At 47.0% G+C, this 24,380-nt stretch overlaps 1 protein-coding gene across 2 annotated transcripts in view; it reads right to left on the bottom strand.

Annotated features, from left to right (window-relative positions):
- Positions 1 to 24,380, bottom strand: part of DENND1B (DENN domain containing 1B) — a 2,623,009-nt gene that overhangs the window by 735,537 nt on the left and 1,863,092 nt on the right. For both annotated transcript variants that reach the window (XM_069641511.1, XM_069641512.1), the window contains one exon: positions 9,187 to 9,312. In XM_069641511.1, the coding sequence (XP_069497612.1) occupies positions 9,187 to 9,312 (126 nt within the window). The remainder of the gene's footprint in view (positions 1 to 9,186; positions 9,313 to 24,380) is intronic.

Raw genomic sequence — 24,380 nt, 5'->3', positions numbered from 1 at the left:
CTCCAGGCCATGCAGATCTATCAGGTTAAGGTCTGGGCATCTGCTACAGGAAAACTTGCTAAACTTCACAGAAATGTTTTCGGTCTTTTTAACTTCTTTAAAGCATCCCTATTTAGTTATATCGTTTATTTTTAGAAACACTAGGACAATAAACTCTAATGTGCTTTTTGTTTTTACCGCACATTTTTGCTTTCTTTACTCTGATATCAGCATCACTGACACTAAAGCATCTGCCTTTCTATTTGAGAAATGGACTAGCGGGCCCGAATCTGAAAGGGGGCATTTTCAGTAATCCACGATGGGGAGACCGTTCTCTCTGGCTGCATTTCCTGACATGCACATTTTAAGATCTATAGAACAATTGATGGTATTGAAATCCCGGACATTACGGATGATAGCCTACATACATAAACAACTGACAAATTAGTGAAGAGACAGATTGCACCAACATCGAAGAATGTTGCAGCTCAATCACCCTCGTGAGCCAATGATAGCACAGAAGTTGACATAAAAGTTGGGAACCCTTACGCAGTTTGTGTTTTGACAGTTAAAGAAAAAATAGGCTTATTGATGTGGAATTCAATTGTGCATTGTAATTAATATACATTAGCAAGTAGCCGAATCGTTCTAACAGTCCGAAAAATAATAAAAATGTTTTGATTTGTGGCAACACATTCCATTCTTCAGAAAACTTTCAGGGGAAAAGCTTTATTCAAGTCTATAGCACTTAATGGGGTTGAGACAAACACGACCAGATTTATTTTTCTAGTTGAAAGCTTGAAAAGGAAATTGAGTTATCAAAAGAAAAGGTTACTGCAGAGCATTATACAATGTTATTAGTTATGCGTTTGTTTTATATAACGACACAGACCACATGAACAAAGCAACAGTTCAGGAATCGGAAGGCAACAATTTGGGACGGGCAGTGGTTTAACACAAAATGTGGGGCAGGGGGTCTGCAAGCCCTGCTCCCCTCCTCGCTCCAGGTTTCTCAAAGGAGTGCAGGCTGCACCACTGACTTCAGTGCCCTGCTGGACCACCAAGCCTGCACATAGTACATAATGATCATGCTGCTGCATGATCACACCACACTAGGGGATAGTTGTTTTTCAAAAAACCCATACATCATTTGAATAGTGTAGAACAATGGATGAGAGTGCATAGCACCCAGATGCACCAGCCACCACTGTTTGTGGCCAGTAACATCATCATGTACATGCCAGTGTCAGAGGCAGCTTTTGTTACACCCAGGAGGCAACCAACCCTTATGGGTCACTAGCAGTGTAAGAGATTCAAGGTCAGGGGCGGCAGGTGACTATTTTCAGTGGAATGGCATTAACCTCTTCTACAAATTGGTGTGAATGTCGAAGCATAGCGAGGGAGACTGGGAAGTTTGGGGGTTCGCCCCCAAAAAATGTATAAAATAATGTGTTAAAATGGTGCATTTTACAGATATGTTTTGAGAATAACTGGTAAAAAGCCATACATTTTACAGGTGATTTTCTAAGAAAATACCATGAAAACATTCACTATGAGTCATGTTGCCAACAGCACACAGGAGCATTTGATATCATTTTCATGATGCCTGCGTTGCTACTATAAGTCACTTATAATGCATTGTGGCAAGTGTAACGAATCACAGGAATTCGTCCATTCTCGCCAACGGGGAACCCCTTTCCCCCATTAGTCTAGGGAGGTGAGCCCACTCTGCAATACACTCCCTAGGGGTAGAGGCAAGAGGAACCTCACCAGGCAAGGCTCCTTCTTTTTGGTACATGGACTATTGTTCCCAGGAGGAACTCCCAAGAAGACCTGGAAAAGAACACCTGTAAGGATGAGATCTGTGAAGAGAAGGTAAAAATGTATCATTGCGATCATGAAATAGAAGATCCCCTTTTAACTCCCAGTCCCCTGGAACAGAGAAGAGGACATGTGGAGGAAGAGAGAACCAACCAGAGGAAGACAAAAAGGAACAAACCCTTTTAAAGGGAAAGCCTGACAACTTAGTCAATCAGGAAGGAGGAGGATCCCGGGGAAATGAAGGAAGAACCTGCCAACTTCAAACAGGCAGAGATCTGGACAGGGAAGCGAAACTGAGGCAAGATGTGTTGTGTCCTGCAAATCGGAAAGACTGAGAGACCAGACGTGTTACCATCAGTAACAAGGAAAGCAGCTGAACCCTCACTGGATGCTGTAAGGGTGCAGAAGTAGATGCAGGACACAAAGGTGGCATGCTTGTTGGTATAAACAATTATTTAACAGAAACATAAGGAAGAACCCTATCTGTCCCTATAACTAAGAGTTTCCCTGCCTCAAATAAAACGAAGGTTGTCAGAATGTCCGTCAAAATCAAGTAGTCCACTGTCCTATGTCCCAAACCTATTTCCGTCCTTTACACTTCATTCCAAAGAAAATAATAGAATAGATTAAAACCTGATTTCAGAAGGGTGGCTCCCTTCTACTGGATGGTTTTAGGTAGTTTGTGAATGATGGGGGAATAGCCTCCTTCCCCTGATCCTCACTAGGCTTTTCTGTATAGTTCCACACAGATTGGGGACAGTGGGTGTCCTTTCCCCAGGCCTTCTCAGACAATTCTTTACAGTTCAGCAAAGCTTGGGGGAAATGTCTCCCTTCTCAGGCCTTTATTAGGCTCTCCTTCAATAATCTCAATGAGGTCTTGATTTTTACCAGAGGATATATCTTTCCTCATCAGGTCTTCTCTGGGCTTTTACTAAAAGATATTTCTCTTTTCCTTTGGTAGTGTTCTGACTTCTGCTATCTCTCTCCCCATTAGTCTTCTCTTCTCATTGTGTGGGTCCCAGATCCCCTTCTCGGGTTAATAATGTCTCTTAATCAGGCCCGGTCCACTGTCCTATCAGGTATTGTCTCGCATATACAATTCTCCGATTCTTTCAATATACGGGTCCCAGACCCTTATCGCTCTTCTGGTTTCTTCGGTGTGCTCTCTAACCCTGTAGGTCTCGGTTTTTGTTTTTCGCTTGGTCCCACTGGGGCGAGGAAGATGGTTCTGCACTCCCCCTCACCCCCCAACATCACCCTCTAGGACTCCCCAGCACATTCATGGTCTCCTCCCGCATACCTTCTAACTTGGTCAATGAGGGTTGCTGTTGTCGGCAACACCAGCAAAGCTTTTCCTGCTTCCCCTTGGCTCTCACTGTCTGCTCTTGGATTTCGGCGGCTCCACCAGGCTGGCTTCTCAGTGCACGTCGGGTCTCGCCGTTGACCACTCAGTTAGCTTCCTTCCTTCCACCAGACGTCAGGTTTCCCAGCCTTGCAGGTGAGTTTAGGCTCTACTCTGCCTTTTCAGATGCCAACTTGTTTCTCCAGGTGTCCAGGTCTGTGAGCGTCCTCTCTGCACGGCTTTGCATCCCAGCTCGATGCTCCTCTGCAGCAGGACTGACCCTGAGGAAAGTCTTTCGCCATTTTTTCATGGTATGTCTATTTGATAGTTACTTCATGCATAGTAGCCATGTCTAACAAAAGAAAGTGGAGACAGAGTATTTGGGGGGGTGGGGCACTATCCGTGTTGTGTGGTGAATCATGTAGGGCAGAATGGTGGTTACATACTGCATTCTCCCTTGACAGTCTTCCCCCCTGCTGCAGAGGCGATCCCCTCCCATGGGGTCCTTGTGCTGAGTACCTCCTCCAGAGGGACTACTGGGTAGTGACCTCACCTCCCAGGCCCCATGCAAATGGTCCCCCTCCTGGGGAGAAGTGACGACACCAAGGGATTGCTCACAACACTTGGTGTATTGAGGCGAAGAGAGAGTGGGGAACAGAACAGTGGCGTAACCACGAGAAGGCTGTGGTGGACCAGTAACCCTTCTCAAGTTTTCTGTGGTTTGGATTTCTCTGGCTCCCGTAACCCTTCTCCTTGTCTTGTGCTCCCTCTCTTCTCAGGTCCCTGTGTCCCTTGGATGGGGGTAGGGTAGTCCTTCCCGTTTCCCTGCTCATTCTTTCTTCTCCATCCGATCTAGGCAACCAACATACCTGTTGTGTTGCGTTGCTTTCTCCGGTGAGGTTCTGTCTCATAAGTGACGGCAGCATTGCCCAAAGCCTGCAGCTCTTCCACACTGGATACTAGTGGTCTTTGCATTCCGTTCATCTTAGTTCTCTCTCTTGTTGGCTCTCAGTCTGAGAGTAGAGGACCCAGTCCTCCCTTCGTCACTGGAATCAGTGTCTGTTTGCGGGCTCCGGGCCCACCACGTCCTGTATGTGGTCACTTCTCCAGGTCCGGTTCTCTTCATGCAGCCTCTGCCCATCAGGCCCAGTGCACACTTCCTGGTCTGGTGGACGGCACCTCCCTTTGGTGACTGCTCCCTTCCAACCTGCAGCTGGCCCTGCTGGTCTGCACAGCTCAGCTCCTTGCTGGCATTCTCATGTCTGAGGCTCCCCTCGGCGTTGGATTTCTCCTCATTCAAGCGTTGTTGGCCTTTATTCTTGCTCTGATATTCAAACGAGGTGTATTGTTCACCACAGATTGTCAAGCATGTGGAAAGTTCAGCACTAGCTTGAGCCAAACACAAGGATGTATCATCAGCTTTATCTTGATCCAAAGAGAGATAATGGCAGTATTATCTGCCTACATGGGAGTATACACATGTAGGCAGATAACACCTTAGGTATAGGGTGTTTTCCATGGGAATGGGAGTCCTTGTCCCTAAAGGGGTGTCATTTTCACTGAGGTCCCACTTTCCCAAACCCCTAGGGAGGGTTTTGGTGAGCAGACTCACCGACATAGCCTCAAAGGGGTTGGCTCCTTCCTGGAAAGAGGGAGCCATATGAAATTATGATTTCACATACAGAACCTGTAGAGAGGTTGAGGACTGAACTACGAGAAATTGATGAACTTTTAAAACCTCTTGAAAAGCGATTGGGCCAGGCAGAAGCCAAGGACGGAGGATATTGCTCCAGCCTCCTTTTCCATGCTATTGTTTGCCTAAGTGGTAGGTTCAGTTAGCAAATAGGATTTGGATGAAAGACTATTTCCTTTGGACTTTGACGAGCACCCTTACTTTGAGTTGGTTAGGCAGGCAACTTCCCTCGTAGCAGTAGGGCTAGATAGGTGTTCTATTATTATGGAAATAAATCACACTGAACATGTCACAACTTAGTCTGAATCCTCCTCCTGATTCGCAACAGCAGCCAGTATGCTGCTTTAATAAAAAGATTATGATTCCCAGAATGCATGGCCCACGGCTTCTTCTACACCCTCGCAATACAAGGTTGGGTGGGGGATAAGGAGCACCTGTGGCTGGCAGTTGCTAGCAAACAGGACACCTGAGTCCTGTGCTCATTAGCCAGCTTTAAAAGCCCCAGTTTGCTTAAATCCAGAGTTTCTATTTGTGCCCAGTCCTGTGTTCTGACACTTAGTGTCTAGTTCCTAGTTTCCTATTTTCTTGTTCCTGGATATCGAATTTAAAATGTTCTGCTTCCTGGATTCCCTTTCTGTCTTCCTCTGTTTTGCAGTTAGCACTTTCCTTTTCCTGTGCAGCCCAGTTTGTCTGTGTTCTTTATTACTTTGACATTGTCCTGTTCTGCAGTGTAACCTTGATCCGTTAGACACCCCACATTGAGAGATTGCCTATTCTGGACCCATTTCCTTCCCTGTTTGGTGAGGGAGGAGGTTTTCTACTTGTGATTTCGGTTTCCATGCTTCTGTTCCTTTACTTTCTCTTCAACTCTGTTCCTGGTTTTCCCCCTGCACTTCTCTCTTTGTTCCCTTTTGATTGTTCTGTGTGGTGTGTTGTTGTATCCAGGCTCCTGTGTGAATGCCTATGTTTTCTTCACTATTCCAACTTGTCAGGAGTCTTATGTGTCAAGTAATCCTCACTTTGCTGTTATAGCCTTTGTGGGTCCATGTTTGATTAGCAGTGTTTGTGGACTATGCTGGCCTTCCCGGTGGTGTTACTCTTTCTTGTGAGTATTATCTTTAAATTACCAAATGTAATATCATCAAGCGGGTTATCTCACAGATCCTGTCACTGCTTGTCCTTTATGTGGGCATAGCACTGACAATACCTGTACCAGCAATTGTCGGTGAGGTGCTTGCTGACTTTGCAATCATAAGGAGCTTCTTAATGCTTACACCACATCCTTTTCCTTATATTTATATTCTTATCATACTCTACTTGCATATCCTAGACTTTAGTGTACATGCATCTTGGTTTCTGAGTGCATGTTGCTTGACAAAAAGCTATTTACTGTGTGTCCTTGTACACATTTCCCTTGCCATATCAACTGCCTTTTTTCTCTCATGACAATATATAAACGTGTTGCTCATTGAAGAATTTCGATCAAGTAAAATGCAGTGTACATCAATATAGATCACTGTGCACATTGATGAAGATCTGCAACACAAGCATGGGGCAGAGACATGAGCAACCCTATGGGGCTCACACTCCATCTCAAGCAATAGTTAGGATCACATCACCGGAGCACATCTAAAACATTCACATTCCTAACGTGTGTGACATGGTACCTACCAGATACGGTATACAGTGATTATATGGAATCCCAAAATAACTAATGCATTACAACAAATACAAAACAACGAAAACGAAAATATTGAATTTGGGAAAAAACTAAAAAGGGGGTTGGGTGTGGGAATAGTGGTTTTGGGGGTGGGGGAAAGTATTAGGAACAAAAAGGAGTGGATTGGGGGAAACCCCACCCCCCCAAAAAAAACACAAAAAAGGAATTTGTTATTTTGGTATTAGTTGTTTTTTATTCGTTGTAATTGCATTAGTTATTTTGGGATTCCATGAAATCACATGTAACCCTAAATACAGATTTCCAAGTACCATGGTCAAGGGAACTTTGCCCCCTGTGCATATTAGGTTTTCTATGATCATGAACACCACTCCACTTCAAAATGTTTCGATTTCATATCTGTAAATGTGGCTCCTGAGCACATATAGTTATTGCACATGGACAAATGTAAATGTAAGAAGAGTGAAAAAAGGACATTCCTGTCCGGGGAAGGGCATTGAGCCAATCAGGTGGTTGGAACAGCGGACGAGAATACACATTCTCTGCCCGCTGTTTCCAGCCAACTGAGGCCCTTCCCCGGGTGGCACCATTTTGTTTTATGTAGGGAGGCAACAGAGCACCTCTCTTTGTCACCTCCCCACCCAGTCACCCGCCCAAAACAAACGATAACCCTTTCCACCACCTCTTTCCTTCCCCACTCACCTGCTGGACCGCAGCTTCGTGCTCCGGTGGTCCCATTGCTTCTCCCATCTGCCAGCTGTCATAGAAATGGCTGGTAACAGCCCACAGCCCTCACCAAGGCCCTCGTTTCTCTCAAGCCTAACTGGGCATGGGCTGATTAGCCGCTACCAGCCACTTCCGCCCCCCACAGCGGGATGAAAGCGATAGTAGAACTTTGTTACCCAAGTTTACAATCTTAAAAACCTGACCTGAAGCTCTTAGAACACCACTTGCCAAAAAATGTTTTTCCTGGATATGCATTAAAGGAATGGTTCGGCCAAAAAATGTTATTGCAAAAAAAGATGGACAATAATAATAATAAAAAAAAATAATCGATTGGCACTTTTTTTTTTTTTTAAAGTCCCTATGTAAAATGTTGAGAAAATGAAGCTCAAAGGGAAGCACATGGGGGCATCCATTTTGTGAAATGGATGCCCGCCGCTGTGCTCGCTTTGGCTTTTGCGGCACTAATGAAAAGCCAGCCAGCTGTAGTAAACAAAAGCTACCACTGGGTGGCTTTTCCTTCATTGGTGCCGGGACTCGGAGGACGGCGACCGGAGACTACAGGCAGAAAAGCTGGAGGAGCCCGGAAAACTTAGAAATAAAACCGCAGCTTTAAAAACGTTGTATTTATGTTTGCGGTAGCTTTTAAAGTTACAGCACACATAAATACAACGTTATTGTGTTTGAAAACGCTGCAGTTTTTCTTTCCATGTTTCTCAGGCTCCTCCGGCTTGGAGGAGCCTGAGAAACTTGGAAAGAAAAACTGCAGCATTTTTGAAACACAACCGTGTTGTGTTTCTGCTGCCGTGGCTATCACCGGAGATCCAAAGTGATAGCCACAGCAGCAGAAACACAACGCGGTTGTGTTTCCATGCCGCAGTGTTTCTGCCTAAAGCTGTTTTCCCATTTGGGGTTCTCGGGCTCCCGGGGAGCCCGAAAGCCCCAAATGGGAAAGCAGCTTTAGGCAGAAACACAACGCGGTTGTGTTTGAAAACGCTGCGGTTTATCGTTCCATGGTTCTCATGCTCCTCCGAACCATAGGAGCCTCAGAAACTTGGAAAGAAAAACTGCAGCATTTTCAAACACAATAACGTTGTATTTATGTGTGCGGTAGCTTCAAAAGCTACCGTTTGAAAACGCTGCGGTTTATCGTTCCATGGTTCTCATGCTCCTCCGAACCATAGGAGCCTGAGAAACTTGGAAAGAAAAACTGCAGCATTTTCAAACACAATAACGTTGTATTTATGTGTGCGGTAGCTTCAAAAGCTACCGCAAACAAAAAATACGTTTTTAAAGCTGCAATTTTATTTCTAAGTTTTCCGGGCTCCTCCAGCCCAGAAAACTTAGAAAAAACAATGCAGCTAGTGCCTATTTTTTTAAAAATAAATAGCACTTATCGAGCTGCAGCTGCAGCTTTTCTGCCTGTAGTCTCCGGTCTGCGTCCTCTGAGTCCCGGCACCAATGAAAGAAAAGCCACCCAGTGGTAGCTTTTGTTTACTACAGCTGGCTGGCTTTTCCTTCATTAGTGCTGCAAAAGCAAGCACAGGCGGGCATCCATAAAAAAAGTGCCAATTGATTTTTTTTATTATTGCCCATCTTTTTTTGCAATAACGTTTTTTGGGCGGACCATTCCTTTAAGTTAGCTTTATTAGAAGGTCTGCAATTTCAGAGAAACCATCATAACAATACAGGTACAAATTAAAGAGCTGATTTCATACCAATTTAGCAATCTAGGGATTTGGGATTGGTGATAAGAAAGTTATTTTTTTTTTTGCACAGCACACATTTTTATTAGCCTTCAGCCAACCATCAACATAATTTATTATGCAACACAATTATCCCACCTTGAAAAATTGGGACTATCACCCATGCTGCACTTTCTGCTGTCAATTTTCGTGTACTTATTCAATGGGAACAAAAAAGGAAGATTTGAAATATTAAAAATCTTACAGGTTTGTATCTGAGCGCATCTCTGTAGGAGCCAAATAGTGCCGCTTGCGCGCGAAGGAAGGCTCTGGCGACTCCGTCCCCAGTAGCTGTCGACTGTTTTTTCAGCTTATTTTTCAAGGCCGAGACCTGCATGACAGAGGAACAGTTAAATTAACACCTCAGAAATTGGAACAGAGAAGTATGAACCCAATCAGCAGGCAGGAGCGGCTCTGTCTGCAGGTCAGCCCCGATCTCATCCTCCTTCGTGAGAGCACATCTTTTTAACAGCGCACAGCACCTGCTGGCCTGTTAATTGAAATGGAAGCGGGGGATGGCGTGAGAGCGTGAATGCAAATTGGCTTATGCTCTCTTTTTTCCTCCCCAGGAGCCCTTGAGATAAATAAGCGTTAATTATTTTACAGTTAAGCTGCCGGTGATCTACTTTCTACAGATTTTCAGCACCGACAACAGTCATCAACTTGGAAAAGATGGCGTTCATAGTCTCATCTTTTTTTAAAAACCGCGTGGAGAGATTTGTTTGAGCCCCATAGGACCACAAACTCTTTGTACTCTGCTTGTCTGATGACCACTTACCATCGCAAAATACATTCATAACACTGAATGCATGGTTCTAACAATTACTTTGTTGTGAGGAATGCTATATAAATAAATCATTAACATTAACATGGGTCGCTCATTTGAAAGAAAAAAAAAATCGGATGGGGCAAAAACATGCATTCTTTAGTAATTTGGTTGCACATTTGCCAAAACAAAAGATTTCTTGCAGAACACTACTCACCATTCTTGCACATATTCAGGATTAAGGCTGAATGAAAAAAGGCTCCCGAATTGACAATCCCTTAGCATGAAGTGGTAGGCATTTGTTTTACACAGAGGCAGCACCATATTTCAGAAACGGGGAGGCAGCCCCGCAAGAAGGCTCTAGATATAACCACAATTGAAGCGCCTTTGAGTTGTTAGTAAAATGATTGGCGCAGCCTATTCATGGCATCTACTTGATTCTGTCAAATGTGTGCAATGATTTTGATCATGGCTTTTTCTCTGCAGTCGTGGCCGTGCCTATTGATGATGATGATTATAATTGAAGTGTCAACCTAATTAACAGATAAACTTTGAATAATGCTAACGAGAACAGAACATGGCATCAGAGAAAAGACCAGCTCTACAGGTGCTAAACCTTCACAGTTGTGACATTTTCCAGTGTAAAGTCACAGCTACTGTGATCTGATCAAAGCGAGAGATCCCCATTGGGTCCAATTATAACCAGAGTTTTAAAAAGGAATATTGAGTTATGATGTTCATAATCTATGCAGCAAGCCCTTTACAGTATAGGCCATTTCCCCAAAGCAGTGATCTTTTCAGTGCGTAACCAATCATCAGAGATCCAGCTCAAATTGTAGAAGCAGGGCCATTTAGCTCACGCAGTACCGAGACAAAAGCTCAATTCAGCTGTATCCATTTGTGGCAAAAGAAAAATTGAATCAAATAGAATAACACGTTTAGGTGCAATTTACCTACTGATGAAAGCAATGTGTATCCTGCAAGTAGTCCGTGTTCGAAGGAGTAATTTATATTAGTTCAAAACAATAAAGATGAGATGAATGCGTACATATGCAATACACTATTATAAGTGATTATGTAAGAGAGACTGATAAGGCCTACTAGTTGTCAACTGAATAACGAGGACACTCGAATTCTCACCACGGCTTGCCTGCTCAATCCCAGGCAAATAATGTGATCTTTGGCTCAGCTTTCCTGCATGCCAACATTAGAAGTGCTTAGATCCAGGCTATGCTTACCTGTAACTATGGTTCCCCAGTGCTGATGGCCTTCATAAATTATGGACTATTTCTTCATCATCACATCATGACACCCGTGTAAGATTCTTGGCTAGCTTCCCAGTGCTACGAAGGTAGCATACTTATTCTGAATGCCTTTACTGCTAATAGTGCTTAGTGCTACACAACACATGTCTTCAGCAGTAAAGGAGGTAAAACGCTAGTGTAATTTCAGTAGGCCATCTACTCTTTGAGCCCCATTGTCTCTTGACAGTCAGAGGATGGATCTCTGTGAGCCCTATTTTCTCTTGACAGTCAGTGGATGGATCTCTGAGAGCCCCATTTTCTCTTGCCAGTCAGTGGATGGACCTCCAGGAGCCCTATTTTCTCTTGCCAGTCAGTGGATGGACCTCTATAATCCCTATTTTCCCTTGCCAATCAGTGGATGGACCTCCAGGAGCCCTATTTTCTCTTGCCAGTCAGTGGATGGACCTCTATGAACCGTATTTTCTCCTGCCAGTCAGTGGATGGACCTCTATGCACCGTATTTTCTCTTGCCAGTCAGTGGATGGACCTCCAGGAGCCCTATTTTCTCTTGCCAGTCAGTGGATGGACCTCTATGAACCGTATTTTCTCTTGCCAGTCAGTTGATAGACCTCTATGAGTCCCAATTGCCCTTGCCAGTCAGTGGATGGACCTCTATAAATCCTATTTTAACTTGCCAGACCGTGGATAGACCTCTATGAGCCCTAATTGCCCTTGCCAGTCAGTGGATGGACCTCTACAAACCTTATTTTTCCTTGCCAGTCAGCGGATGGACCTTTACAAGCCCTATTTTCTCTTGCCAGTCAGCGGATGGACCTCTATGAGCCCTATTTTCTCTTGCCAGTCAGTGGATGGACCTCTACAAACCCTATTTTCTCTTGCCAGTCAGTGAATGGACCTCCAGGAGCCCTATTTTCTCTTGCCAGTCCGTGGATGGACTACTAATACGTGCCATACATCCCGTTTTTTATGAGCAACTTGTTGTGCCCCCTTAGGATTCTTCCACTTACCTGGGGACTGAGTGCGTTCATGTCGATCTATGAAAGTCAGCAGCACTGTGGGCCCCCGGTTATAGATTATTAACTTGTTTAGCATTACATGTCCTTGAAAAGCATAAATACTTTAAAGAACAGAGAGCTAGGAAGTATTTTACCCAGGAAGTAGGAAAAGCTCAGGCTACCTCTGGAATATTTCTTGCCCTCGGGCTGTCCCACTTGTTTTTCTATTTATGATTAGACAGCACCCTTACTCAATTAGTAAACATGGTGCTCGAGGTTGACAGGGCCCACTTGGCTGGCAGCTTGAACAAACACTCCACTGGCAATGGGACACAATGTTCAATACCCCTTTTAACTAGGTACTCCCGTTTAGTGGGTAATGGTCATTATTTCACTGTGTAGTTTCCAAACACAATTCATTAATTTCAGCAGTAAAACTTCAACGGTTAATCCTTATGGGTGCATTTTCGTGATCCAAATAGATGACAACATGCTTTGGGATCTAGTCCCTTTTTCAAGTGGTATGGCAGAGATTAAATACTTTTACGCACTTACGACCTGAACTAAAACAAAGCTCAATAACAAACCAAAGAAAATATCTTACAACAGAGGCCACAAGATTATGCTCGCATGGCCACATATCTCAAAACAATGGTAAATTCTTGCGGCTCACCTATCCACTTCTTTGGAGGGTCACTGATTGGGTGTACCTGACATAATTTAGTTAGGCCGCTCCTCGGACCAATCACAAAAAATGGACTGGATCCAAAGGAATTCTGGTCCTTGTAGACAAAGTCTCACATTGTGTATGTTTTTTCAACTTGTTTACCTGTTTGGTGTTATTTCTACAATGGTGGTTGTACCATTAATCCAGAGATGTTCAATCCATTTTCCCATTAATCCTGTATGGACTTCGAGCCTAGAAAAGAAATGTGCTCAGTATGTTTCCCTCCTCTTCAATGATTTTGGCGCATCCCTCTCCTCTGCAGTTTCGTGTCCCAATTTCTATTACTCTGCATTTCAATTGGCATTTGTATGCTAAGTGCTGTTAAAATTATATGCCACAGGTGATCTTTGGGGTGATTTCCGATATTGGACCTGCGCATCATTAGCCATAACTTTAAAGTTCTTGTTTTCTCTGCCACTTAAACGGATGCACCAGGACTTTGGGTAAGTTATGCTCAATGTCTACTGACACAGATAGCAAAATCTCAGTTTGATTTCCCTCTGGCATAAGTGATTGCAATTCCTCTTAGACTGCTTTTGAACAAAGAACATGTCAGAAAGGGACATGTCGCTTAATTTTGAGTTCAAGAAAATGTTTGCATATTCATTAAATCAAAGGAGAAAATCTTCAATGGTAAACCTACCTGTATTTTTCCTGTAGGAGAGGATGATTTACACAAGGTTTAGAGTGAGGGATAAAGACGGCTAGGAATCCATTAATAGTGCCTTCTATAACTTTAATGAACAGTTGAGATCAGTGAGGTTGATTATTTGCAGTCTACGTTAGCCTCATTTTATCAGGACACATGTTTTATATGATACCACCAGCAATAGGGAAGCAAATGTCTTTCTTAAAGAAAAAACCTCTGTAATGCTTTCAGGCATAGGCTGATTTGTGCCCCTTTCAGAGAAGGATCTTGAAGTAGACATCCATCCAAGTGAGGGCAAACACAGGCCTCTTTCCTTCATAGATAGAAGGTTACTGGGATCAGGCACTGTGTGGAAATACTGGATGCTACATTTCGACCCAATATCAATACGCTGATTGGACAAAATGGAACATTAATTGTATATCTGATCTACTTCTTCGACTTAAAAGCACTTGGATGTGGAAGTACCCATTCCACAGGACTACAGAGTCTGTCCACCTCTTTAATTTATTTCAGTTATGTTTCCTTGTTGTGACATACTGCATGCCACTAGTGGCCTTACAGTGCAAGCACACCTTGAGCATAAGAGCACGGCTTGCTTGTGCAGGGCTATTATATTTTTAACAAGTAGAATCTAAGATTATTTCTGAAGAATTGTCCCGAGTACGAGGAGTTTGTGTTCAAGGGAGAGGGATATGGGGAGTGAGTACGAGGAGTTTGGGTTCAAGGGAGAGGAATATTAAAAGAGAGTTCCATAGTTTCACGAGAAAGCTTTTACTACTTTGGTCTTCTTGAATTTTGGGACAGGTGGAAGTCCAATGTCAGTAGATATTAGGGAGGGGCAAAACTTGAGAATTAGGAAGTCCATGCCTAGAACATGCAGTGCTTTATGTATTACAGTTGCAAGTTGCAGTATTGAATTTAGTTTCTTTTGTAATAGACAGCTAAATGGAGAACCAATAAAGCGGTTTAAATGCACTCACTCTAATTGAGTATCCATTCGTCTGTATCCATTGCGGGTGATTTATCTGGCTAGAATGAAGTAGGGGCAGGCTGACAGCAATATTCCTACTTTGAAGTGGTGCTTTTGTATTTTTTTACATTTGTATTTTTACATTCGTATCGCGCACATTACGGACCAAACCGCATAGCAGCGCAGATGAAAAAACACATTCATGTAAAACAGAACCAGCCTAAAAAGGAAAGCAACAGAAGGGAAAAAAAACAATCTGGAGTACGGCTATCTGAACAAAAATTTCTTCAGAGCCCTACGGAACTGCTATAATGATTTCACGGTCCTAATTTCAATTGGGAGCGAATTCCAAGGTTTTGGACCAAACACAGCAAATCTTCTGTCTCCTCTAGTTATATACACTGAGTGGGGAGATGACAGCCTTTGGATCGCAAAGATCTTATGGGTTGGTACGGCTTTATCAGTTTGCTTAAATATGCTCGGGCAAGCACATTTATGCACCTAAAGACAAGGCAAGCAATCTTAGATCTGATACAGTCTTCAACCGCCAGCCAATGTAATGCACGGCGAGACAGAGAAACATGGGCAGTTTTATCCAGCTTAAAAATCATCCTAATTGCCGCATTTTGGGGTTTAAAGTCTCTGGATTTGTTTAGACGGAATACCAGTCAGCTGACTATTACAATAGTGCACATGTGCATTAGTTAAGGCACCCACCACATAAGCATGATCCTCCTCAGGGATATATGGAAGTACCTGTCGTAAAAAAAAGTCTCAAAAGTCTCAAAACATAGTGCACAGCCTGGATCTTTGCTCCGACCTGACATTCACTACCCAGATCATCCTGCCAGACACAACCCAAGTTCTTAACCTTAGAAAAAAATGTAAGTTCGTTCCTAGCAGGGTCGGGACAGGCAACTTCTTAGCAGCAATAAGATGATATTTAGGAGTGAATAGAATCAGTTCAGTTTTTCTTGCATTTAGTTGGAGCTGATTACTGGATATCCAATAACCAACTTCCTCCAGACACTGCCCTAGTTTACCAAATGCTCCATCAAAATTAACAATCCTGATGAAGATTTGGGTATCGTCTGCGTAAGAATTGAAACTCATCCCATGTCGTCTCAAAATCGCCAACAGGAGGCGCATGTACAAATTAAACAATAGGGGGGGGGGGAGTGACAATCCCTGCTGTACTCCACAATTCAACTTAATAGAGTCTGACAAGAACTCGCCCAATTTCGCCTGCGGATGACGGTCTGGCAGAAATGATCTAAACCTGCCAATGGCATGCTTGGATACCCTTTGTACCACTTGCAGTTGATCTAAAAGGACGGAATGTTTCACCGTATGAAAGGCTGCAGACAGGTCCAGCATCTCAAGGGAGAGCTTGCCATGGTCAGCAGCCTCCAATAAATCATTCTGTACAGATGATAGGGCAGTCTCCATTCCAAATCTAGGTCTAAAACCAGACTGAAACTTTTCCAACAATGATTCCTATTCCACAAATTCCTGTAATTAGTCGGTGACCACTCAAGAATTTTTGCAGGCCAAGGAAGACCTGCTATTGGTTGATTATTCTGAAGAATCTCTGAATCTAGGGTAGGTTTTTTCAGAAGTGGGGTAGCTATAGAATGTTTTAAACTATGGGCTACTATCCCCTGAGTGAGAAATGAATGAATAATCCTAGTCACATATGGAGTAAAATCCATAGAAAGCCATTTAGCTGCATAAACAGGAAGAGGAAAAAAAGAGTTGTTGGTAGGTTTAAGAGCCTCCAATAATCGGTGTACAAGAATTATTCTTTGTAATCCGGTTTAGCAAGGTCATCTAGCCAGATATTCCAGTCTCCCATTAACAATAATTCCTAATATGTATTCCCTCCAGTAGCCAGGAAAGAATCAAAGTTCTCCAAAAATTGTTTACATGGGCCTGGTGGTCTATAACCTAAAATCAAATGAAGACAAAATAAATCTTAACTGCCCTACCTGAGCATCATCTCCCCAATCAAGGGCATTTAAATGTGAGATTTGCAGTCGGTTTTATGTATAAGGAACAAGTTACTTACCTGTAACTGTTGTTCTCCAGCATGGGTCTGGCATGGATTCACATGCTCATGAATATTCCCGTCGTCAGGCTGGGAATCCTCGGTAAAGAAAAAATCAGTATCAGTTTCGTTTCTGATCTGTCTTTCGTAGTAGTAACCAATCACTGATCTCTGCGTCATACTGACCACAGTCAATGACTGCCTTCTACCTAAGCCCCCCCTCTGGCAGCCATCTTCAGATTTGGTAGCACTTGAAGTGGCAGTATGACCAAGTGAAGAGCCGCAGAGGGGTAGGCGGGAGGGTTTGCATGTGAATCCATGCCAGACCCATGCTGGAGAACAACAGTTACAGGTAAGTAACTTGTTCCTTCTCCAGCATGGGGTCTGGCATGGATTCACATGCTCATGAATATAAGAATAGATAGCAGTACACACATGCACAACCACAGGGGGTGGCAAAAGGCTCAACATTAAGCAATACAAAAAACTAAACATTAAGCATCTCTTACCTCCTCACCAGGCTCACCTTAAGCAAACAGGTTGCGCAGCACTACTTGACCGGCCCTGGACTCCTCCCTGGAATCCCGATCAACGCAGTAGAATCTCGTGAAGGTGTGCGTCGACCTCCACGTAGCAGCCCTGCAGATGTCCAGCAGGGGCACAGCAGATAAGAACGCCGTAGTAGCAGCGATCGCTCTGGTCGAATGGGCTCTCGGACGGCCTGGCAGCGGTCGGTTAGCCAACCGGTGGCAGTGCATGATGCAGCCGGAGAGCCATCTGGAAATAGAAGACTTCGAGAGAGCCTTCCCTTGATTCACAGGTCCAAAGTTCACGAACAGCTGTGATGTTCTCCAGAAACTCTTTGTGCGGTCCACGTACAACTTCAGCGCTCTAGCCACATCCAGCGAGTGCAAAGTCCTCTCGGCCGGCGACTAAGGAGACGGGAAGAAAACAGGTAACACCAAGGGCTCGTTAAGATAGAAGTCCGACGGCACCTTGGGCATAAAGGAGGGGTGCGTCCTAAGCATCACCCTCGATGCATGGAAAGTAAAGTACGGTGCTTTGCAGGATAGGGCCTGGATCTCTCCCACTCGTCGTGCGGAGGTAATGGCCACCAGGAATGCAGTCTTCCACGACACAAACTTCATAGGTGCGGAGTGCATCGGCTCGAATGGGGGCCCCATGAGCCTGGTCAGCACCACGTTAAGTTCCCACGCCGGGACCGGGGCCTTCACCGGCGGGAACGACCGGAACAGTCCTTTCATAAACTCTTTTACCAGTCGATGGGACCACAGGGACGTCCGTCCTGTGGTTCTGGTATATCTGGAGATCGCCGCCAGATGAATCTTAATGGAGGCATGGGCTAGCCCAGCCTTTGCCAGCGATAGCAGGTATGGCAGCACTTGAGGGGCCGTAATCCGTAGCGGGTTGATCTTCTGTGCTCGGCACCAGATAGAGAACCTCTTCCACTTATGACCGTAGCATTTGAGAGTCGAGGACGCCCTGGCCTTTGCAAGAACCTCTCTGCAATCGGCCGGTATATCGTAGCCTCCAAACTCTAGCGCTGCAGGAGCCAGGCCTGCAGGTTCAGGGACACCGGGTCGTGGTGGAAGATGGCGCCTCCTTCTCTGGAGAGAAGGTCCACGTCCGCCGACAGCTTGATGGGAGGGGACGTTGACAAGTCCAGAAGGTCCGGGAACCAGATCTGCCTCGGCCACGACGGTGCGACGAGGATCATCCTGCACCGGGACCTCTTGAGCTGGTTGATGAGTCGAAGCAGCAACGGCAACGGAGGGAACGCATACAGGTATAGGCCGTCCCAGGGGAACGAGAACGCATCGCCCATGCTTCTCTGCTGGGGAAACCTGCTGGCGAACCTCTTGCACTTCGAGTTCGTCGCTATTGCGAACAGGTCGATTTGGGGTCTGCCCCATCGTCGGAAGAGTAGATCCACCTGATCCTGGTGCAGTTCCCACTCGTGACACGCGCGCAGCTCCCTGCTGAGCCAGTCGGCGATAGTGTTGCTTTCTCCTGCCAGGTGGAAGGGAACCAGGAACATCCCCTGGGCGACCGCCCAGTGCCACAGATCCTGTGCCTCCTTGGATAGGGCTGGGGATCTGGTGCGTCCCTGCTTCCGTATGTAAAACATTGTCGTGGTGTTGTCCGTGAAGATCCGCACCACCTTGCCCTTGAGCGATGGGAGGAACGATTTGAGAGCCCAGAACACGGCTCAGAGTTCCAGGACGTTGATGTGCAGGAGCCTCTCCTCCGGGAGCCAGAGGCCTCTTGCGTGGAGATCTCCGGTGTGGGCTCCCCAACCTTCCAGGGAGGCGTCCGTCGTCACCGTCTCCTGGTACGCCGGCGTCTGAAAGTCCTTGCCCGCCGTGAGGTGCGCTCGAACGCCCCACCACTGAATCGCCTGCCGGAACACCTCGTTGAGGGGGACCCTGTCTTCGAAGGTGCCCGTCGCCTGCATCCAACGGGTGTCGAGAAATTCTTGAAGAGGGCGCTTCCGTAGTCTGCAGAGACGCACCAGGTAGATGCAAGAGGACATCATCCCCAGGAGGTTACTTGATGGACCTCACCCTGGCCACGTCCGTGGCAAGCAGGCGCTGCACTTTGCCTAGAATGGTTTTCGTCCGTTCTTCCGACGGGGCCGCAAGGCGCCTCACTGTATCGAGCTTTGCTCCCAGAAACAGGGCCACCTGCGACGGCACCAGGTGGGACTTTGGGTAGTTTATGGCGAATCCCAGGTCTGTGAGTAGCTGGACGGTCCTCGCAGTGTGTTCGACGGCGAGTTCCCTCGTCCTTGAGCGGATGAGCCAGTCGTCCAGGTAGGGGTAGACGTGAATCCCTTGCAGGCGCAGCCGCACCGCCACTGGTGCTAGGCACTTGGTAAAGACCCTGGGGCCCACTTCAATCCAAACGGCAGTGCTCTGAATTGGTAGTGGCGTCCCTGGACGACGAACCTGAGAAACTTTCGGTGACTTTTGAGGATGGGAACGGGGAAGTATGCATCCTCCAGGTCCAACGACGACAGAAAGTCGCCTTCCTCCAGCTGTCCCAGTACGTGCTGGAGGGTGACCATCCTGAACTTTTGTGATCTGATGTATTTGTTCAAACGACGAAGGTCCAGGATGGGGCGCCAGCCGCCCGTCTTCTTCCTGACGAGGAAGTACCTTGAGTATACCCCAGAGCCCCGGAGCCTCTTGGGGACAAGCTCGATGGCGCCTTTCCTGAGCATCCCCCGTACTTCCAACAGCAGTTGCGGGACGTGATTTTCCTTCCTGGCCACAGGTGGAACGTGAGGGCACTTCTTCAGGAATTCGATAGAGTGTCCTCTTGCCAGGGTATCCAGCACCCAACAGTCGGTGGAGATGGACTTCCACACGCCGACGAAGTTCATCAGCCGGCCTCCCACCGGGGTGCTTCGGTGGGGGCCCGAGACCACGGCCGGTTCAGTCCTGCTTGGAGGTGGTGGCCTTGCCGCCCTGGCCACCCTGCCGACGGCGGCGAGGCACTCCCTGCTTGCCGCGACCCCTGTAGGCCTCCTGAGACGAGGAGCGTGCCGCCTGGCGGTAGGACGAGCCACCGCTGGATCCCTTGGAGGCACCCTGTCTGCCTCCGGAGCTCCGAAAGAGCCGTCGTTGCTGAAGGGCTCCTAGGGCGCGGGCCGTCTCCGTGTCTGTTTTTATGGCTTGGAGGGATTCGTCCACCGCCTTCCCGAACAAGTTGCTGCCGTCGAACGGCATGTCCAACACCCTGGTCTGGACGTCCTGATGGAAGTCGGTCGCCCGGAGCCAACCCCGTCGTCGTAGGCAAACACTATTGCCCAGCTGGCGGAACCCGGTATCGGCAATATCGGTTGCCACCGTTATGGCATGGTCCGACGCCACCTCGCCCTCTTGCAGTATTTCCAGAGCCTCGGACCTCTTGTCGTCCGGCAGGAAGTCCAATATGGGGGCCAGCTTAAACCAGAGCTCCCTGTCGTAACGGGCCACGATCGCCAGGGCGTTGGCCGCTTTGATCGTCGTTGCCGCCGACGAAATGACCCGCCGCCATATGGCTTCCAACTTCTTTCCCTTGCCGTCCGGCCGGGGAATTCAACGTCGAGGCTCCTGACCCCACCGTTTTCTTCTTCGCCGCCGCCGTGACGACCGAGTCTGGCGTTGGCTTGGCCCTGTGACACATCGAGGAAGTTTCAGGGACCCGGTACTTCTTCTCGTACCGGTCCCGTTTGGCTGGTGCCGTAGAGGGGTTCTTGAGAACCGACAGGCCCTCCTCCCAGATGTCATCGATTAGGGGCACCGCGATGACCGTCTTCCTCTTGGCCTCCCGGCGCTGATAGAGGAAACCTTCCTTTCTCTGCTCCTCCGGGCAAAGCTGGAACAATTCGGACGCCCTGGCGATCATGGCGTGGAATGAGCCAATCTCGTTGGGCGGCGAGGCCCGTGCGTCGGGAGACCCGTTCCGTCGTCGTCGCCCTCAGAACCCGTCGTCGAGCCCAACGCACCGTCATCTCCCGACTCGTGGGAGGATGAGGAGGGAACTGTAGGCCTTACGGGGGCGAGCAGAGGAGAGGGTTGGGTCCTCCGTTGTTTGTTCTGAGGACTTCCCGACGGGCCAGGTTGCGGGTCCTCCGGCCTGGGCCGTGGGAATCTCGTCCTTATCTCAGAGCATAAGGACTGGATGGCAGACAAAATGGCCGCCGAGCCATTCTGAGGCCTAGGAACCAGGTTGCACCGGAAGGGAAGGCCGCTCTTCATCACAATCGTTGTCTTCCTCGGTTATCTCGCAAGGATCTTCCTGACGGGATCGAACCTTCTCGAATTGGACTTCGAGGTTCCTCACGGCCTCGGTCAGTTCCTCCTCCGACGCTGACTCCGAGCTCGAGGAGGGCACCGTGCCCCCCCTCGCTTCTTCCATCATGGCGGCCACTACGATGGGCTGAAAAGAGGATTCCCTCCTTGGCGGCAGGGAAACTCTAGTCCCAGAGGCGGTCTCCGCTGGCGGTGTCTCTGCCGGCTTGGCCAGAGTCGCCGCGATAGCCTCGATAGAGGCCTTCACCTGCTGGGTAGGGGCCTTGACCACCTTAGGTGCGTCCTGGGCCCTCTCCTTCGGGGGAGGGGCGACGCCTCGCTCCCCCTCTTCCGAGATCGGACGGGGCTTCTCCCGAAGCTTACCCGGGGTCTCGGACTTCCTCTACCCCGAACCGGAGCATTGGCTCGTGGTTGACGGTGCCGGGGAAGGTGCGCCCTGCCTGGCGACCGAAGAGCCCGACCTTTCGGCGCTCCCGGAGCCAGCGGACTCGCGGCGCTTGGCCTGGTGTTGGGCCCCCGTCGCCGGGGCGCCCGCACAGGACTTCGAAGCCCGCTCGGACCCTTTCTTCTTCTTCTCACCCGTCGAGCCCTTCTCCAACCAGCTTGCAAGACGGGATCGACGGTCCCTCCTGGTCCGCTCCGACAAGTTCTTGCAGAACTGGCAGTCCTTCTCTACATGAGTCTTGTCCCCATGAAGACAGTAGAGGCATCACGAATGTTCGTCTTCCTTAAACACATTCTGCAGCCCGCATCCAGGGCAGCTGCGAAACAGCTTGGGACCGGGTGACGAACTCGCATCCTGGGCCATCTCGAAGTAGGCCGCGAATCTTCTGGAATCCTCCAAGAAGTTGATTCAACGAAATCTTCACCCTTGAGGGGCGTAGGAAAATCCCGCAACGGGTAGCCGTTAACGGGAGTAGAAACGGTGGAGCTTGAGGCTCGATTAACCGAAAAATGTGAAAATTCACCTGAAAAAGCGCGAAACACCCAGTAATAGCTCGAGAGCTAAGCACGAGGACTCCCAACACTTGAACATGCTGTAAAAATCTGAAGATGGCTGCCAGAGGCGGGGCTTAGGGAGAGGGCAGTCATTGGCTGTGGTCAGTATGACGCAGAGATCAGTGATTGGTTACTACTACGAAAGACCGATCAGAAACGAAACTGATACTGATTTTTTCTTTACCGAGGATTCCCAGCCTGACGACGGGGAATATTCATGAGCATGTGAATCCATGCCAGACCCCATGCTGGAGAACTGCTATACACAACCTCTTTTGCATGTCCTATTGATACATTTGATCAGATAACCCTCAGGAACTAGTTCATGAAAATAGCTCAGCTCAGAGGCCTCAGTAAACCAAGTCTCAGTAATTAATAATAAGTCTAAGTCATATTGTTCAATGAGCTCGGCTATTTCTACAGCACGAGTCCCCGGCGATCTTGCATTTATGAGGGCTGCTTTAAAATTCACAGCATCTGCATAAATCACTATCTGACTTTCTGTCATGGATCTGATAATTCTCCAATTCTCTAATTTTGTTCAAAGTTCATAAAGAGACACTACTCTGCGAGTTATCCAACTTTTTCAATGAACAAGCATCATACATAAGGCCCTCTGTTAGTTTATCTCCCACAAACCACATTGTCGTAATGGCTGACTTCTGATATATAATCTACTAATCCGACGAGCATAAGAAGCCCAGCAGCATCTCCTGCCGACTGGCGACCCAGGCAGAAACAAGCTTAAACAGGCTTCGCGTCAGTGCTTAGCGCTGACGCAGGCCAATTATAGCCTGGCTTGCCCCGATGCAGAAGAACAGGTGCACGTCCCAAAAGAGCCCGAAGGATCCCGGAAATTGTAGGAAATCGATCAAGTCGCTCAACAGTGCGAGTGCAATAAACTAATTTGCTAACACAGCAATACTGCTATATGTAAATTGTAGATACGCTAAATAGTGCTACACAATGAATTACAATTAAAAACAATCTAATTCACAAAATTTCGTAATAGTTCAAATCACATTAGAATTATTAAAATAGCGGCCTACAGCTATTTAAATCAATTGTAATCACAATAAGGGCTCGATCTGCTTTGCAGCAGCAATTGCACGTCGGAATGTACCAAGACTGCAACTGTATGTATCTGTTCAGCTTTTTTAAATCCAAAGTAAGACCTAGAACTTTCAATGTTCTTAATGTGGGTGTTGCATGCTCATTCCAGAGCAATTGCCAGATGTTTAAGATTAATTCTTAACCTTCCAGACATCACCTCTTTGTTTTGCTCTGTCACCATTAGTGGGACGGGTATGCCTAGACATGGGTTATGTGTCTGCTGGGTCTACTGACCCAAGCTACACCTCACTGATGAGGCCAAATGAGGCCGAAACATGTCTGCGGATGCTTGTACTCTTGTGTAGAAGGGATGCAACTGAGCAGTTCATGCTGGACTGCCCCTTTTGGTAGGACAATGCCTGATTTGCATATGGTCTTTTCCCTTTCTGTAATGGCTTAACAGGCAAAGAACAATGGTGTGGAGGGTTGCCCAGAGCAATGGCAGAGGGTGAGATTAATTCTAAACCTTCCAGCCATCTACTCTTTGTTTTGCTTTTACATGCTTATTCATACCAGCCAGGTTGTGCTACTATGATGCACATGCCTTGCCCATGCATATCAGTAGTTCTGCCTCCTTAAATAACTAGTGGAGAAAGATGGGGGTAGTGAACAGATCATCTGGAACATGTGGAGTAAGGAACCAAGGAAGAAAAACTAATTTTCCATGTACTTTATCTTCCTCCAGATTCACAAAAAGATATTTGAGCATTCATTTACTCTAAAATATCCCACTGCCCTAAAGATATTTGTCAACGGGATTGAACAAATTGTGCATCTAGAAATAAACAAACATCGAATTTATGCTGTGCACTCGACACGTGACAAACAGTCCAAAGAAATTCTTTACACATTTTTTCTAAATGGATATTATCCTGAGAAAACAATGAACCTGCCTTAGCCATAACCGCACGTGCATGGATTGTCATGGATGGCACAGAAAATATGTGAGTCTTTGAGACAGTTCACGGGTTAATATTTGTATGTGTGGGGCCTAAAGCTGTCCCTTCTCTCTTCTGCCCACAGAATTTCTTCCTAACCGGGCGAC

This window comes from Ambystoma mexicanum, chromosome 1q, assembly GCF_040938575.1.
Source record: "Ambystoma mexicanum isolate Mex_15411 chromosome 1q, UKY_AmexF1_1, whole genome shotgun sequence".
Classification (NCBI taxonomy): domain Eukaryota; kingdom Metazoa; phylum Chordata; class Amphibia; order Caudata; family Ambystomatidae; genus Ambystoma; species Ambystoma mexicanum.
This window is presented reverse-complemented; position numbering and strand designations above follow the sequence as displayed.